Source organism: Acipenser ruthenus, chromosome 4, assembly GCF_902713425.1.
Source record: "Acipenser ruthenus chromosome 4, fAciRut3.2 maternal haplotype, whole genome shotgun sequence".
Lineage (NCBI taxonomy): Eukaryota > Metazoa > Chordata > Actinopteri > Acipenseriformes > Acipenseridae > Acipenser > Acipenser ruthenus.
In genome coordinates, this window is record NC_081192.1 from 99,305,477 (window position 1) to 99,324,271 (window position 18,795).

The 18,795-nt window shown below is 37.3% G+C and overlaps 2 protein-coding genes across 5 annotated transcripts in view; one reads left to right on the top strand and one right to left on the bottom strand.

Moving 5' to 3' along the window:
* Positions 1-4,595, top strand: part of LOC117400448 (acyl-CoA-binding domain-containing protein 5-like) — a 16,690-nt gene extending 12,095 nt beyond the window's left edge. For all 4 annotated transcript variants that reach the window (XM_059023206.1, XM_034000432.3, XM_059023207.1 and 1 more), the window contains one exon: positions 447-4,595. In XM_059023206.1, coding sequence (XP_058879189.1) covers positions 447-503 — 57 coding nt within the window. In that variant the 3' untranslated portion in view covers positions 504-4,595. The remainder of the gene's footprint in view (positions 1-446) is intronic.
* Positions 4,596-6,283: 1,688 nt separating this feature from the next.
* LOC117399932 (serine/threonine-protein kinase greatwall-like) lies at positions 6,284-18,272 on the bottom strand. The gene is made up of 12 exons (XM_059023209.1): positions 17,796-18,272; positions 16,509-16,646; positions 15,695-15,834; positions 15,179-15,267; positions 14,255-14,361; positions 13,708-13,882; positions 12,393-12,562; positions 10,926-12,137; positions 10,179-10,317; positions 8,657-8,770; positions 8,476-8,577; positions 6,284-7,755 (listed from the first exon to the last, which is right to left on the bottom strand). The coding sequence occupies exons 1-12, from the start codon at positions 17,979-17,981 to the stop codon at positions 7,598-7,600; spliced, it is 2,730 nt and encodes a 909-aa protein (XP_058879192.1). The 5' UTR covers positions 17,982-18,272; the 3' UTR covers positions 6,284-7,597.
* Positions 18,273-18,795: the final 523 nt, after the last annotated feature.

Genomic DNA, 18,795 nt, shown 5'->3' on the forward strand with positions numbered 1-18,795 from the left:
AGAGACTATATACCATAAGCATAGTAAAATCACTGACATATCAGAGGCAGTGGCAGAGAGGATTAAGGACTCTGTTTCACTTAATCTGCATGAGGAACAAAAATGCAACAGAACTCTTCGACCTCGTTTGGAGTACTGTGCACAGTACTGTCAACCGGATCATATGACATGGACTTTAATAAGAATGATCCCAAAATTGAAAAAATATATATACATGCGTCTACAGGCAAGGATTGTTTCTGTTATACAATTTGACCCCTACAACTTTGAAAGATATGTTACAGATATTTAAATAACTCCAATGCATAGGTCCTTATAGTGGTTACCAGTGAGTTGCTTAACATGTTTATTGGTGCATGTAGAACAAGTGGAATATGTTCGCTCACACGTTTGACAGTGCTTGAAGGTTTAATGAAAAGATCATTTGATTTGTTTTTTCCCCCTAGAAAAATCAAGTGAACATTCGCCTTTTACCAGATTCCATGTTGAGAGGCGGCCCTTGAATTCGGAGCTCACCGGTCATCTGTTAGCATTGCTGTGTCGTGGTTCTCTCTCTCACATGGTCTATACACCTGGCTTCTGCACTACAGTGATGACACTGCTAGAGATAAGTGGACACCTATAGCAACTACTGACACTTGAAATGAATCCAGTCATTCAGAAAAGAGAAAAAAAAATAATGTACTCTTAATTCTCTAGAATCAAGCAAGGTTTTCATTTTTCATTTATTTTAGATTTTTGTAACGCTTTATTGTTAGCATTTAAAATACTGCTAATAATTATTGGAAGGAATGCACTGACCATGTACAGTACAGTACCGGTTAATAGTTTGATTGCACATGTACTCTTTTTTTGAAAAACTTAATCTGTTCAAAGCATGCTGTTGTTTTAATAGCAGAGGCTGTTTTAAGGCATTAATATATTTAATTATGAAAGACTTTAATAACTGTAACTTCTTTCCTATATCCCACCATCTCACACAGAATATCTGACGCACACCTCTGTCTTTATCCATAGTCTTTCTCCAGTCAAGCTATTCCATGTTCAATACAGACTTGCAGTGAAATGAACAGATATGAAACTCAGGCAAGTCAAAATGGTTCAGATCTCTATTTTGAACAAAGGGTCCTTTAACGTTTCACTAAAAGATTATTTACTGTAGTTCTTTATTATATTGTTAATATTATAAGGAGGTCTTAACACTTCAATCAAGCTTGACGTTAAAAAGCTTTGTGGGCTTAATCTCATTTTGTTAAAAGGTTGTAGACTTAGAGATCAAAAAAAATATATATATATATATATATATATATATATATATATATATATATATTTATCATTTTTGGAACTAAATAAACAACCTGGTTAACTTTGTTTGTAGTAATCTGTCTGTTTAAACTGTATGGGGCCAAGTTTTTCGTACAGGGAGAGCCATCATGGTCTAGAAACAAGTTGAGTGGCCCTTCTCTGGTATTATTTTAGTGTGGTTTGTGTGTACCCTGGTTAAGTTTCAGTAATAATGATGGCTATATTGAAAAAAGAAATTCGATTATATCAGTGGTTGAAACACAGATATGGAATTGTAATTCAGACTGGAGCTTTAATCTCAACTCCAGTTTGAGGTCACTGTTCACAGGGAGGGTTGGTTTAAGCAGAATAACCACCAGTCGAAGATTAGTTTTCAGAGATTGTAAACGCTGCCTTTCATGAGCAGTGAAAAGAAATGGGGACTGAAAATGAATATTTAGGTCATTAGTTATGGCCACCAGCAACTGGAGTTAATGATCACAGGGCACTTGTTGAGGTGGTTAGTAAAGTATGCTACATGAAGTATGCATTGAAATGCTTTAGAACAGATTGAATTATAATGTGCTTCATGACTGATACTGCACAGGTAATCTTTTTTGTAATGTAGTACATTTTTGCAGAGTAGTGTAGTGTGGTAAAACTACCCCCTAGATCTCTATTCCTTGAAGCAGTGGAGTCACTGTAGAACTTTGGAGGGGAAGGTAATTTGATTGCTGCAGAGATTGTCAGATGTGAACCATTCATAGTTAAGAATAACTCAAGGCTTTCGTTTTATATACAGTGCCTTACATAAGTATTCACCCCCCTTGGACTTTTCCACATTTTGTAGTGTTACAACCTGGAATTAAAATTGATTTAATTAGGATTTTTTGTCACTGATCTACACAAAATAGTCCATAATGTCGAAGTGGGGAAAAAAATCTACATATTTTTCAAAATGATTTACAAATAAAAAACTGAAAAGTCTTGATTGCATAAGTATTCACCCCCTTTGCTGTGACACCCCTAAATAAGCTCTGGTGCAACCAATTGCCTTCAGAAGTCACATAATTAGTTGAATGGAGTCCACCTGTGTGCAATTAAAGTGTCACATGATCTCGGGATTAAATACACCTGATTCTGGAAGTTTGTTAGAGAGCATATCTAAACAAACAGCATCATGAAGACCAAGGAGCTATCAAAACAAGACCGGGATAAAGTTCTGGAGAAGCACCATCCCCACGGTGAAGCATGGTGGTGGTGGCAGCATCATGTTATGGGGATGCTTTACATTGGCAGGGACTGGGAAACTGATCAGGATTGAGGGCAAGATGGATGGAGCCAAATACAGGGAAATTCTAGAGGAAAACCTGTTTCAGTCTGCAAGAGACCTGGGACTGGGGCGGAGGTTCACCTTCCAGCAGGGCAATGACCCTAAACACACAGCCAAAGCTACACTGGAGTTGTTTAAAAACAAGAACCTGAATGTCTTAGAATGGCCCAGTCAAAGCCCAGACCTCAATCCGATTGAGAATCTGTGGCAAGACTTTAAAATTGCTGTTCGCCAATGGTCCCCATCCAACTTGACAGAGCTTGAGCAATTTTGCCATGAAGAATGGGCAAAAATTGCAGGATCCAGATGTGCAAAGCTGGTAGAGACTTACCCAAAAAGACTCACAGCTGTAATTGCTGCCAAAGGTGCTTCTACCAAGTATTGACTCGGGGGTGAATACTTATGCAACCAACAAATGTCTTTTTTTTTTTTTTGTTTAATTAACTTTTGTGTCACAATAAAAAATATTTTGCACCTTCAGAGTGTTAAGTATGTTGTGTAAATCAAATGGTAAAAATCCCAATTAAATCCATTTTAATTCCAGGTTGTAACACTACAAAATGTGGAAAAGTCCAAGGGGGGTGAATACTTATGCAAGGCACTGTACAGTATGAACTCCATACTGTGTATAAAAACTCATGGAATTTCCTCATACTTGTAGAGCAATGAGCTTTCCTCATACTTGTAGAGCAATTCTTTACAGTTTCATTTAGTGTCCCTTATTCAATGAATCGATCCCTCATACTACCTTCAGCAACATTACATATATAATCACAATTCAAACTCATTTCATTTAAAGAGCTGCTGTCATTTTCACCTACCTTTTTAGTTTATTTTTGTATTTTGTTTTAAAGTACATGGAGCTAACAAAAATATTCCAGTGACTCTAATTTCTATTGTCATTACTTTGTAGGCTTTACGTTTTCTGTTAGACAGACACATCATTGTAAATATGCATTTCATCTATGAATGTTTTAATTTATTAATGTATTGTTTACAGTTGCTGCTCGTAGTTTTTTCAATCCACTGTCACAAGTAGGAAAGCAGAGGTGTTTAACAAGTGAATCATATGAGTAGCATTGAATACAATGGGTGGTTACAGCACTGAGAAGGACAGCCAGAGCATGGGGCTTCTGGGAGTTTTAAAAGAACTCAAACTCCCAGAAGCCCATGCTCTGGCAGTCATTCCCAGTAACCCCTGAGGAAGCTTCTTTTTCCAGTGAATAAAGTTTGCAGTATCCATTCATTTATCATGTGAAGTAGAAAACCAGGCAGAAGTGCAGCAATGAGATATCTGCCAAGAGAAATCAGTAAACTTTGTTCAGGAATAAAAAAAAAAAAACACATTACAAATCTTATTTTACATGTGTGTCTTTTATAATGCAACATGTAAGATCTATGCAGTGATGGCAGTACATATTAGGTAAATTGTGCTGGAATTATTTTGTTAGCTCTATGTAGTTTAACATTTTTTTTTTTTTTCAAGGAATAGAAGGCCTCCAAAGGACTGATGATAAAGACCATTTCAAGTTATTGCTGTCCATTGCATTTACATGTACAATGCATGGTGTTTTTATAATAGTCCTTGGATGAGATCATGTTTTGTTCCACTCTACTTTGAATTTACAGTTAATATGGTCAGCTACCCAATATTTTTTTTGTTTTTGTCTCATTAATTGTAGTGTAAATTTTGTCTAATAACATGTTAATAGTTGTACAGTACAGATTGTAGAACATATGAATATAAAACTGAAATATTTTAATTACACTGTGTTAATATAGCAGAGTATAGAAATCTATATATTCAGTTACCTGAAATTATGCATTGTGTAACAGGACTAATTGATATAGTTCTTAAGCTGTCGAATGAAACTTTATGAAAATGAAAGTACTATTGCATTGTTGTCTATTTGCAGACATCTTTAAGCATGACGGACTAAAATGATCAAAAGCATGAATAAAGTTTTCATAAAATGTACGTGCATTTATTATTTATTTAGTACTTGATTAACTTGAGAATTTTAAATTAGACCCTTAATTGTTGTGTTGCAGATTAAGGTACTGTTGTATTTTCATTTTCTTTTTTAAATTTAAAAACAATCAGCAATGTAAACATTGTTTTATATCTTAAAAGGTAACCATGTTTCTGACTACTGTTCATACAACCACCAAAATGAATTAGTATTTTATTTTTTACTATCTACTGAGAATAACTTTTATGCAGGTCACATTTTGGGGCTAGTACTAAATGGATGTGTATCAAACCAAGGTTATCACACCTCCTTAAGAACATACGAAGAACATAAGAAAGTTTACAAATGAGAGGCCATTCAGACCATCTTGCTTGTTTGGTTGTTAGTAGCTTATTGATCCCAGAATCTCATCAAGCAGCTTCTTGAAGGATCCCAGGGTGTCAGCTTCAACAACATTACTGGGGAGTTGGTTCCAGACCCTCACAATTCTCTGTAAAAAAGTGTCTCCTATTCTGAATGCCCCTTTATCTAATCTCCATTTGTGACCCCTGGTCCTTGTTTCTTTTTTCAGGTCAAAAAAGTCCCCTGGGTCGACATTGTCTATACCTTTTAGGATTTTGAATGCTTGTTAAAAAGTCAGGTCGGTGAAATAAAACAGAAGGCCCACCTGTTTAAAAAAAATATATATATTATTTGAAAGAGAAACAACTGTATATGGTCTAGCAGATTCTTCAAATTGCTGGATGGCAGATGACTTTGTTCTATTTAAACAAAAAACTAGGATGAGTACCATAAAGAAATAATCGTAGAAAATAAAGGTTAGTAAATAGTTCTATTCCCTCATTTGCTAAAAATCTACCTGAAGTCAGTAAACCCCCCCCCCCCCCCCCCCCATGCCTATGCATTCAAAATCAGAGCAGTCATCAACAAGACAAATGGACCTATATCCACTGAATGCAAATGCAAAGATATGTTGACTCACAGGCTGGCAGGTGTCTTCATAGAAGCTCAATAGTATTTCCAGACCAAGTTATTATTTAGTCATTTAGCAGACGCTTTTATCCAAAGCGACAGAGGACGGGGGTAAACTTTGCATCACAACTGCTGCTGCAAAGTCACTTACAATAGGACCTCAGTTTTACGCATTTTTTTCATCGGTTGGAGAAGTGGTTCTGTAGCTACATGTACAAATGAAAGCATGACATACAGACAGCCTACACCCTGGGTTATGTTAAAGTTGATAATCTGTGCCAGAGGTGGTCCTTGGTAAGTCTCATCACAACTGGACAAGCAGTTATCTGGATTTATGTACAAATGTACAGGCAGCGTCCATATACCCAAAGATAATGTCACACTTAATATCTTGTGCTTAAGAATGTCCTCAGCTAGTGTTATCAGAGTTTTATAAGGGAGTCTCTTGATATATGTTGAAATGTACCTGTGGAAGACAGCCAAAGATTATGACATTTTATAAAATGGTTCTAAAAATGTCCCTAGCAGGATTCTCACCTTTTGATCGTGTGCTTCCTGCATGTGTTGCACATTAAGGTACTGTTGTATTTTCAATAATATCCTTTATATTTTCTTTGCTGTGCATTAGAAAGAAATTCTACACCTAATCTGAGCTTTACATGTAATGTTAGACATCCCCTTCATTTCAGGAAGAAAACAAAAAACAACCACCACACCAACATTAGCTTTGTTAAAGGCTTTAATATCATTAAAACAGCAGCATGAGCCTTTAAATGTGCACATGCTTAGGTCATTTTAATATTTTCTTAAAAGATTCAATATATATTCCACAAAAAGGCACAGACCTGTATAAAAGGACAACAAGGAAAATAATATGTATTGCTTTATTACAAGACAGTGCGTTATTTCGCGTTATTACGGTAGTTTCCAGCAAGAATATATTAGCCATGCTTTAGCAGCTGCACTGCAGTGAACAATGTGCACCTCTACATGTATATCTATATGATATACACACAGTAAATAATAAAGAAAACTGGTGTTAAAATGAATATTCAATTAGTTATGATTACTTACACAGTGTTTATTGAAAAAGAAAGTGCTTTTAGGTTAGAATTAAGGCAATTAATTTGATTAAGGAAAACCATTTGAGTTCAGAAAACACAATGGGCTAGAGTCTCAAAGATATTTACTCCAAACCATTAGCATGTTTTTTTTTTTCCTGAATGGAAAAAAATAGCAATTAAACATCTACAGTAAAACAAATAAGAAACAATGTAATACTTAATTCAGGGGCTTGAATGAAAAGTCTTATTTGTTTATTTCTGGTTTGGTAGCTTTATTGGATGCGTTTCTCCTGACAAAAAAATTGGTAATTGGTAATGATGAATGAGTAAATAGCTTTGTCACTTTAGCCCAATGTGTGAAATGTTTTTAGAGATTTAAGACAAAATCAGAGCCTACTGTACATGTAGATCTACTCATTGCTCACTGTAAAGCTGCACCTTTTTTTTTTTTGCTTTTCAACAATGTACATTTAGGGTTACATTTCTGGATAGAACCTTATTTTCCTGCATACAATACTTTATTTGAACCATTCCCTTCCCAATTCAAACTCAATTTTCCTTTCTATTATAATCTATTGACTTCCTCACACCACACCTTGACAATGATGCGGAAACGTTCTAAAGGTCTGAAAGGGTGGAATTACTTTTCTTTTTTTGTAGTGTTAAAATTTGATTTCTTGTTTTAAGAGTCTAGAATCTACAGATACACGATTCCTTTGTATGACACCATGCCCAAAACATGAGTTTGGAACAACACTTATCCAACAGAATATTTTCGGGGGTAAGCAGTGGGCAGTAGTGTGGGGTTTGTTGTAATTGCACATCCCAGATCTAAATAGATTTGAAAGCTTAAGTTCAAAGTTGGCAGTAGATACTACGTTTCTACCCCCCTCCTTTCTCCTTGTATACTTCCTGAGGTTCCAAGAAGAATTTATACTTCGCATTTTACACACTAATAGTTTGTATATACACTATAGACTAAAACCAGAAACAGTAAGATGCTGGGCATTGTTTCTGGCTTCAAAGTAGGTAGTGTCGGTTTCATCATCCGGTTGGGGTATGAAGGGCATCGCCTGGTTTTGTAGATTATCCCAGTCCAGACCATCAAAAAGGGAATGTTGTTTTAGCTCTGAAATAAAAGGAAAGATAATTAACAATTGATTCAGAGTCTCTCAATAAATAAATTTGCAAATGTTTATAACACACACGATTCTATCATCACTGTGTCGTTCTCCAATAATGACAAGGTGACAGCATTTGAACGACAGGTTACTTCGTTTGCAGGTACAGTCCTGCTGTCACAGCTACTTTTGAAAACAAGTCTGCGCTTTTTTCAAGGAGCACTTTGATGGCTGGAAAGATTCGCTCAGGTAACCCTGCAGGAGGCGGGTCTCTCCAAAATGGGAAAACGAGAGAACGTCAAAACACAGCACAAACACTTTCAGATGTGACAAAGTTGTTTACAATTGAAAAAGAATGTGTGTACACTATGAAGGTTACACTATGATACTGGGTATTTAATTCCATTATTTGTGTGTTAGACAAATAGTTTGGAGAAAAAAAAAACAAAAACATATAAGCAACCCCTATATTAAAGATTAGAGTTCCTAAAAGCACCTGCTTTGTTGTGCTCAATATAGGCCTCACTAACAGTTCCTGACAAACACACACATTAATTGTTTACAGGTTTTATACTGACAAACGTAACTTTGGGAAAACTGGAAATACCCAACCAGATTCATACAGGAAATGGAGACACACTCTCACACAGATATGTTACACTGTTAATGGAGTGTAGGGCAACCACAATTTAGTGTTGGCAGATGTAAATCACTGGTACAGTACTGACCTTTTAGCCCTGCCCTTTGAGCAACATCAGTGGTCAGCAGGGCCTCTATGGCAAACTTTGAATCCTGCGACAATTCTTCTTCACCCTCTGGCCAAGGTATATCTGAAAGCGTAGAAGTGGTTATTATGGATGTTCAAAACTGATCCAGAATAAAGAGTGTCTGTATTTAATGGAAACGTACCTCTGTTGAGTATGTTTTGAAAAACTTGCTGGGGAGTTTCGTCATTGAATGGAGGAACTCCAGTCAGAAATTCGAACAGACACACACCAAGAGCCCACCAGTCTACCATAAAACCTGAAAAAAGGAAGACATTTTATATGAGAATGTGTATAAAGCCTATCATTTAAATATAATCAAATAAAAGAAATGTCTTTTCTCCTCAAGCAAAGCATGTTGAGCAGACTCAAACTGTTTGAAAGGTGTACTTTTTAAGTTCAAGGGGTCATTCCAGAGTTGAAACATATACAACCACCCAATAAGCATTACAATCCTCCTTGATGAAAAAATGCAAATGTTAACAGATGCAGACAAAATATCTAATTACATTTGATTACAAGTAACAAAAAAAAGAACTATAGGTTTGTAGATTTTCTTTTGAAAACTTCACACAACCCTCTAAAAGGAGGGTTAAGAACTGTAACTTTTGGGTATTCATTAGAAAAACCAGGAATGCATTGTAACATCAATGTGTTACTTCCAGTTATTCCACAGCATTATCTGTAAAAGTGCCTGATAAAGCAGCTTATCAGCATTCCAAACAAATGCAAAAGTGTGACTTGCTTCAGAACATCACATTACAGTTTACCCACTGTAGTTCATTGTTAACTGAATTAGATTAGGAGCAGTTGTAAACCTGTTTTTAATAAAAGGAGCTTAAGCAGTTAGGGAAGGAAGGTACCAAGATTAGCCTTTTTACAGCTGGAAACTACATTTACATTGTTATAACTTATTATTATTATTATTATTATTATTATTATTATTATTATTATTATTATTATTATTAAGCATATGTTTTCCTGTTTCTTTAAATGTCTGAAGTACAGCAACAGGCACATGCAATGCCCAATAGACTGTGAAATCTATTGCTGTTGGCAACACCTTGAAGAAAAGGGATTTCCTCATACTTACCACCGTTTACAAATCCTGAAACTTAAAGAAAACTATTGTTTAACAACAGGGTGCAAGCCACTTATGAAACATTTGTTTATATAATTTATAATAGTGCTTAACATTTTAAAACACAATGGGTCATTTGCAACATTCCAGTGACTTGGACCACTATCTTGGCACTATATCGAGGCCTGGTTCAAGCCCAGTTGGACCATTATTTTGATCTAAATCAAACCCTACTTTAACTTCCTAAATACTCAAGCCACAAAAGCTGGATTAACAAGATCCACATAGTGGTTTATTTTAGACCCAATTTAAAACTAGTCTTATGAACTCATGATGAGATTTTGGGATCAATAAGCTAGGGTTTCAGTAGGGTTTTGTACAATTGGGCCCCAACACCACTTTGCAGCCTGAGAACGTCCTTCAGTATCTTCTGTATATGAAGTCAGCATGTTGGGCCATTCCGTCGTGATACCTTCTAAACTTAGCATTACATGCTAATGTAAAAAGAGGAAAACTTTGCAATGAAAACCCAAGGGAATACCACGATTTGAATGTGTATGGTGTCAAACCTGTAGATTTTTCTTACCATGAGGCTTTCCTATAAGCAGCTCCGGTGCCAGGTAGTCGGGCGTTCCCAGGATGCGCTCTCCTTCCACTGGAGCTGGTCCTCGGCGCACGCTCTTCGGTGTTCTGAAAGGGGTCTGGGAGGACGTCTGCCCAGGGGTCTGAAACACCAAGACACCTTCATGATATTACAGCTACTTTTCTTTTCTCTCTCAATTGCGAATTTCCTTTAAAGTTACTGTATGCTGTTAAGTGTGTCCTTCAGTAACACTGCTACATTTTATGATGTTTGTCATCCTTCTGAGGGGCTCTATGTTTTGCTGCTCCAGTATTGGATTATAATTTCTCTCTAAATCCTCCTTTACATAGCTTTGAGCTTGTCTGGAGAATCCCGAGTGCCAGGACTGAAAAGACTTCCTCATTCCTTTCAAATCATAGGACATCATACAAAGGTAATGGCACTTTTAAAAAAAAAGGATGAAAGGTCAATGCATTTCACTTGACAAGTCCTCTTAAAGTTTAGACAACTGGCGTTAAACAACATGATTTTCTTGCAAGTCTTTTAACAATGTGAAAAACGGTAAGGGGCTTAAGAAAAAAAGCTATGCTATGCTATTCAGGAAAGAGACATTTCTAAATCTATTGTTAATTTTTACAGGGGTGTGACCTTTCTATTGAAGTTACATATAAAATGTATGTTGAAATTAGGACTGACAAAAACCTGACTGAAATTGTGCAGATGGGAGAGAAAAAACAAAAACTGCACTACCTGACACAGTGAAGCAGATGTTCTGGCTGCCCTGCCCGTCTGTGCTGGGGTAACAGCCATGGTCAAACCACTGAAGGAACCTGCAGAGGTTTCCATCCCTTCCATGGAGCCCATGCTCATTCGCGAGGCAGCCGACACGTTTGACCTGTTTATCGAGCTGCAGTAACTTCGAAATACCACAACGTTCCTGTGTTTTAAGATGGCTGGAGGTTTCATTGCCACTGAGGATTGCAATGGCTGGCAATCAAAAAAGTTTTCTGTGTTGCTTTTTCTGATCGGCTCCCCAGTGAGGTCGAGAGAGTTTGGACCATCGGCAGCAGGTACACTGGCCCTTCTATAAACTGGTGAGCCTTCACTGTCTTCAGCTGTGGAATTCTCAAAGGACACATCTTTCATGCTTTTGTCCAGCTCTGCTATTTCGTTTTCAAGCTGGTTTTCGATAAATGACATCTCATTAAGCGAGCAATCAGAGCCCAGACTCAGATTTCTCCTCAGCTGTCTATCATTCTCTTCCACCGACAAAAAACTAGAGTTCATAGCTTCTTTGAGGTTACCCCTGTCACCGGTTTCATCTAGCTCACACAGCAGGTTTTTAATAACAGGAACATTTTTCTCTTCCGCTGTCTCGCTTCTGGTGCCTTGAAGCATTAGAGCCTCTATCTCCATGGTTAAGCCAGTGCTGAAGTTACACTTTGCTTCTGGTAGTCGACACCCTCGTTTATACTCAGCATTGCTTCTCTTACCCTGATTAAAAACCCGGTCAGGACTTTTGCCTACAAGCTCAAAGCCTCTTTTCCCAGCTCCCATCTTCTTACCATGCTCTTCTTGAAGACCAGCGTCACCAGCAGCAGCTGCAGCAGCTTTTGCTAAGGGTGACATACAATGAGAAGTAACTTGGCGTGGTGTTTGGTGATTAACTGCTGCATTTCTTTTTGGTGTTGTAACAGACTCCGTTTTGTTAAACTGCAGCTTTTTTTGTTCCCAGTTCTCACTTTCACAATGGAATTTTCTGCCTTGACCCTTTGAGCTGCATTCAGGGTTTCCTCTCTCAAGATTATCGATGGGCGCAAGCACGGAGTGCCTGTCCACTTTCCTTAAGTCACTAATTCCGTTGTTCCCGGGTAACTTCGTTGCAATACATTGTCCAGGTATTACCGTGGCAATTCCATCACAGCCAAAAGGATTTGGCAAGTTCTCTATCCCCTCTGTTTCCTGCATTGACAAAACATAAAAAATACCAACGTAATTTAAATTAAAAAAAAAAAAAAGTTATTTATGACTACATTAAAGTGGTCTTTGGCTATATTTAAAAGATGATCTTCGCTCCATGAAGCAAAGAATACAAAATCAAACAAAAGAAAAGCAGTCATATTTTTGTTTTTGTTTCTTTTAAAAATACAAACTAACATGAACAAAGCTACCAACATTGCTCATGCTTTAGTAGCTTGTGGTTGTCATGAAACTGACCTGCAGATCAGCCTCCCACAGTGGACTGGTGCAGCTTTCTGAATCTGTGGTGGAGGGGAAGAGGTAGGACTGGCTGCTGGCACTGGAGGTTGCACACCTTTTTCTCGACAAGAACTTTGGGGTGAGACACTTAGCTGGAACACCAGGACTGAAAGTGGAATTCACAGGGCCTATGTTGTAGAAGAAAATGAAACAGATGCAGAAGTTAATAATTCATTTAAAATAAAAAAAAGTAAGGCAAACTAGACCTGACAAATAGAAAACGTCTCTAATGGCATAGTCTAAGTCGCACTTGTAATATAAAGGTTTGTAAACATGATGTAAAAATAGATACAGTATACTTCTTGTAAAATGCAAGAGGTATATAGGATGTATGTATTAACACCCATAAGAAAATAGTAAAGACATATTAGGTTAGAGTATCTTAAACAGTTTCTGTGCTATGGTCAAAGGTAACATATGGCCATTACCATGTGAGAAATTCTGCCTTTATGAATTAATTTAACTAAAACCCCAGGTTTAAGACTTATAAATTCCTAGAATGCCCGAGTAAGTTCTAGACTTGCTGACTTCAATCACACTCAAAACTTCCTTTGAAGCCCAGACTAATGGGTCATTTGACAGCCTACAAGCCCAGCCACAGACACTAACCAGTGAAACTGATACAAAGATGCAGGTCACAGACTAAATTCATAGAAATCATAACTTATCTGGTGTAAAAAACAACTGGTCGGTCATAAAACTGATGACCTTAAGAGTATCAGTTAAACAAACCAAGAAATCATTCACAAGACGTGACAGCTACAACTTAATTGTTTAATGTATTTCACAGATGTGACTTATTTGTCCTAAAGTTAACCCTTTATTGCCCTGGATATGTTCTCATACCTACTATTTAATGGATTAATGAATGAATCTGCTAGATTGAATAAAAAAAAAAAAACACACCCCAGAAGAAAACTCTTACCAATGAAATTACAAGAAATATGAAACTAAGAGAAAATGATTGGATTTTGCAAAGGAATCCATTTGATTGGATATTGCTATTAAACCTACCAAATTTCAATCACCTTATCAACAGTGGTTTTGGTACATGAGATAATCCTCTCCTTGGATACTGAAAAATATCCACCAGAACCATCATCATCGGTTCTTCACCGGAGACCGGCAGATATTGAAAAATAGCCAAAGAACCACCTGTAACCACGGCAACGGACTCATCTTGCTGACCGTGAGAACTTCAACCTCCTGAAAAAAGCTGCTTTTGTTACCACTGAAAACTCAAGGTTAAATCAAAATACTCAAAATGACTTACAAGATATCTGGAGTTTTTTGGTACTGCAAACAGGAGAATGATGAAAGGGTTCTTTGCTTCTTTTCAGCATTGGAGAGCAAGGCGACGGCGACCCTCTGAAACGCTGCATATTCTCCCAAGTCAAGGGGCTTGCAAGTGCTGAAGCAGTTACTGCTGCCCTCCTTTCAGCGGTGTGCTTTAGAAAGGGAACACAAAAACAAGCCATCTAGTGCTCGGCTGCGTATTGGACTTGTGTCAAAGCACGTAACACAGAACACATGAAAACCAGCGCTATAGAACCCACTCACAGTGACTGCAAACAGTATTAAATGGCAAGATACAGTTGTAAAAATATATACAAGAAGTTAATGCAGTTTTTTTTTTTTGGCTGCAACTTATTACATTCAGACCTTATTTAGATACTACTACCAAAACATTTTATTAGGGGAAATAAGATTAAGGTCCACCCCTTTAACAATATTCACTGACTGTGATATGTAGTCATTTAAATTCCAATAATGCAAGAAATCTTACTGAAAGCATATGTATATTTTCTTCATTTACTTACAAGGCCCAATGAGCTTATAAGTGACAACACTTGTCCAGGGGTACGAAAATAATCTTGCTTCGGCTTTACTAGGGATGGTGTTGTCATGATATCCAGCACGCTTATCTCTATAAACAAAGAAATGTACTGATTATTCGTACAGATTGAATTGCTTTCTTTGAGTGATTTGATAACAGACTGTTAAGCCAGATAGTTTCATTTACATAATGAAAACATACCCAACACACATTGGTTGGAGCACTTAAATTATTAAATCTATTTATTTTATTTAAAACAATACTTCTAGGGGCTCCCGAGTGGCGCATCCAGTAAAGGCGCTCCGTGTGGAGTGCAGGATGCGCCCTATAGTCTGGACGTCGCGAGTTCGAGTCCAGGCTATTCCTTTGCCGACCGAGGACAGGATTTTCCAGGGGGCGGCACTCAATTGGCCGAGTGTCGCCAGGGGGAGGGAGGGTTAGGTCGGCCAGGGTGTCCTCGGCTCACCGCGCACCAGCGACCCCTGTAGTCTGGCCGGGCGCCTGCAAGCTTGCCTGTAAGCTGCCCGAGAGCTGCGTTGTCCTCCGACGCTGTAGCTCTTGGGTGGCTGCATGGTCAGTCCGCAGTGTGAAAAAAAGCAGTCGGCTGACGGCACACGCTTCGGAGGACAGCGTGTGTTCGTCTTCACCCTCCCGAGTCAGCACAGGGGTTGTAGCGGTGAGCTGAGTCTAAAAAATAATTGGCCATTCCAAATTGGGAGAAGATAATAAAAATAATTGGCAACGACTAAATTTTAAATAAATAAATAAATAAATACTTATATACAACACATTCTTCTTCTACATGCAAAACCAAAAACTATTTTTCACAGATAAACAAAACTCGCAACAATTAAAAAAAAAAAAAAAAAATAAAAAGTGTTTACATACAAGTCACCATTGTACCTACCTCTATTAAGGTTCACTTTGGACAGACCAAAGTCTGTCAACTTTATGTGTCCATTATTAGAAATAAGCAAGTTATCTGGCTTCAGGTCCCTGAGAAAAGAGAAATAAGGAAAGACAGAAATGTGGCTAATCGTGTAAAGTTGGGAACAGGCAAGGTGTAAATAAAACCAACACTGGAAAGAACAAGGTCTAATGTCTGCATTCTGCAAGAAATGAGATCACCCGAGATAAAACGTTTTATCAGCTTCATAAAGAAGTTCCTAGAACAGTCTAAACTCTAGAAGTCACAGAATGTGACAGCGCCTGACCTTCAATGAATATTTAAAAAATGTAGAGAAGATAAATATTACTATGGCCTTACAGTCCAGTAGAATTGAAGTAAATCTACAGAGAGCTTACGTGATATGTTTACTGATACAGTTGAGCTTACACATTACTTCCTTTAAAAAAAAAACACACACAAGCACCTTATATGCTTTTGCCAACCTGAAATATGTTTTTTAAAAGTGTTACATACCGGTGTATGATGCCGTGTCTGTGAAGATAGTCCAAAGCTAGTGCAACTTCCGAGATGTACTTAACTGCCATTTCTTCCTCAAAGTAACCATATATATGAAGAAGAGATTTAACATCTCCCCCAATGAGGTACTCCATTACCTGGTGTCAGAAAATAAATACATACATATTTCTACATAAAAAGAAAACATGGATAGTATCAATTGAAACATAAGAAGACTCAATCGGTACCTACTGACACTGACTGGAGACTATGCCCTCCTTGAATTCTCAAAAGGAGATGTAGTTCATTCACTATAGGACTGTACAGAGACAACACAGAAGCACTACCTTGAACCTGTCTGCTGCAGTAGCTTGGTTTAAATGAGTCATTTAAACCAAGTTAATTGTGTCATAATATTCAAACATTCACCTTCTAAAAAATATAAATACTTACTACTAAATATTCATCTGGATTTTGAAAGAATACTCAAACATGAAAAATCCAGTTCTGTCAATTTCTTTCAAAAGATATGGTTGAACAGTACTAAGTATTACATTTAATTCATCATTCAAGATCTGTTTGACAAGTCACAAGTACAGTAGGTGCTTAGTATGGTTTGGTTCGCCTAGTAGAAATGATCAACGTGCAGGGAATGCAAGACCCCCATAGCTTGTCATTCTGAGCCATTTCAGGTTTTGCTGCAAGTCTTAATTATAAGTAACCAGTACAGAACGGTGTGTGGTGTGTTTAAGTAAGCTCAGTTGTCTAATTAAACTGATATTAAAAGCTGGAATGCCTAAAACACTGTATTTCTGTACATACACTTACTTACCAGGTAGATATTTTTAGATGTTTGCAAAGAATAATACAGATTTACAACAAATGGGCTTTTGCTGAGAGCCAGGGCATCTCTCTCGGCCTGCATCTGGTCCACCATGTTCTTAATGATCATGTCTGCTTTCTTGACAACCTGAAAAAGATTCCAACAACTAATTCACAGAATTACAACATTAGGTTCAGGGGTAAACATATTCAGGCACACAAAACTCTGGGTAAAAAAGGAGGCAACCGCTTAACTTAAGATAAAAAAAGGTGTAGGAGTCATTGTAATATGCAATCTCCTGAAAGCGTGCTACTGTGTGTCCCAGTAAAATCTTATCTAGAACTAAATAAAAGGATTTTCTCAACAGTACATATTGGAGTCTTATTTCCTATATAACATGTGGTTTGCAGTATTCAAGCATTTAATCATAAAGATACTGCTAATATAATATAGGCCATGCCAACTGTACCCTTATAAACGTTTTACCATGGTATTTGTGCACCTTCCCGATGGTTATACTATGCATTTACCTAGTTTACCCTGGTTTGTCTTTTTTTTTTAATATAACGTAACATACTTCATTGCTTAGATATGCTGTACCATGTTTTTACTATGCTTTATCATGACACTGCTATGCTTTTATTTTAAATGATTATACTGGTTTCTAAGCTTAAAAAGGCGAACGTTGAAAACTGTCAACATGAAAAATAGAAATTACTCAAAATAACGTCATAACCGTTAAAGCGCACGCTACTTTATATCACGTGTGAAGGAACCATACTCCCAGTACAACCGTTAAGCACCGCCTTAAACTCGTGACTCAAACCATTTCAGATTGTGTCCTAACTCCAGACAGTTGCATTTAGTAAATGCATCAGCAACCACTTTCAGAATCTCCATTCCGTCACCATTCCCATCTGTGTATGCCATGACGCGCCTCCTGCGTCACAGGTGTAACAAGCAGTAGTCTACAGGGTGTATAAACGACGGTTGTTTTCTTTCTTTCATTTGCATGAAGAAAACAAAAACAGTAAACTGAGCTAGTGTTAGTAAAATGCTTCTACTTGGACAATAAAATACGTAGTTATTGTTACTACGAGTGTAGTATAGTACATAGACGTGGGTCAAGCCTTACGATATTAATAAACACCATGTAAATAATACTGCTATTGACAAGCAAGTCAAACTTACAGTACAGTAGGACTGCGAGCTCTAGATCTATCCTAGTTCCCGAAACACAAGTCATTCTAGCATTCTGTTTTTGTAAAAAAAGATAGCGATTGGTAATCTGCCTACCTTTATGGCGTAGAGCTTCGAGGTGCTTTTCTTTCTCGCCAGGTATACTTTCCCAAACGCCCCGCGGCTTATGGGTTTCACAATCGTGAAGTCTTCAACGGAACAAGGAGGCTTGGGCGCTTCGGATCCCTTTCTGGTGTCCGGAGACAGGCTCTCATTTTTTTCCCCAGCATCTGTGCCACCCATGATAAACTAATATTTACAACTTGTGAAGCCAAACACCAATATGAGAGTTACTTTTCTCCTCCTTCACATTCAACAGAACCGAAATATTGATATGCTCAACTGAACTGCGAATATGTTGTGTTGATATTGAAGGTTTATTTATTTGTATATAGTTGTACACCGATTTTAGAAACAGAATGGTTTTCCCTTCCGTAGCCGAAGACGATCGGACATGTTTCTGCACTCCGAGGGCTTGTTTTGAAAATTTGAATTTCGCTCCTAGCTGGGTCCTTCGTCGGAGGGCTTCTCTTAGGCGCGCCTCACTCGAAGTCTTGTAAATTAAGGAAATTGGGAAATAAAGGCGAATACAAATATCATATACATTTTTTTTTTAATCAAATTAAACAATATGTAAAAGGGAGACGATTTTTTTAGTAAGACTTAAAATGGGCTCAAAGTGAGACAGAAATATCTTCACGTACCGTATTATTTAGAATATAAGCGTGTAGTCTTTCGAATTGAATTAGAAGACCGTGTAACGGGATGAATTATTTTCATAATGTCATGATTTGCACAGTGCATCTACCTGCTACTATAAGAACAGTAAACAAACAAAAAATGTCAAAGTGGATGTGTTTTTTTTTTTTTTTTTTGCAGATAGGCGGACACGCTATATACATAAAGTATGGTAAGCAGAACATAATTAGAACCAATCCGATTTCAAGAGGTGTTTAGTGCAGGTAAAACTTATCTTGGACAACGTAAACAAACTGAACTGTCAATATTTGTCACTTTTTTAATAGTATAAATACACTATGGAAGAATATATCAGACG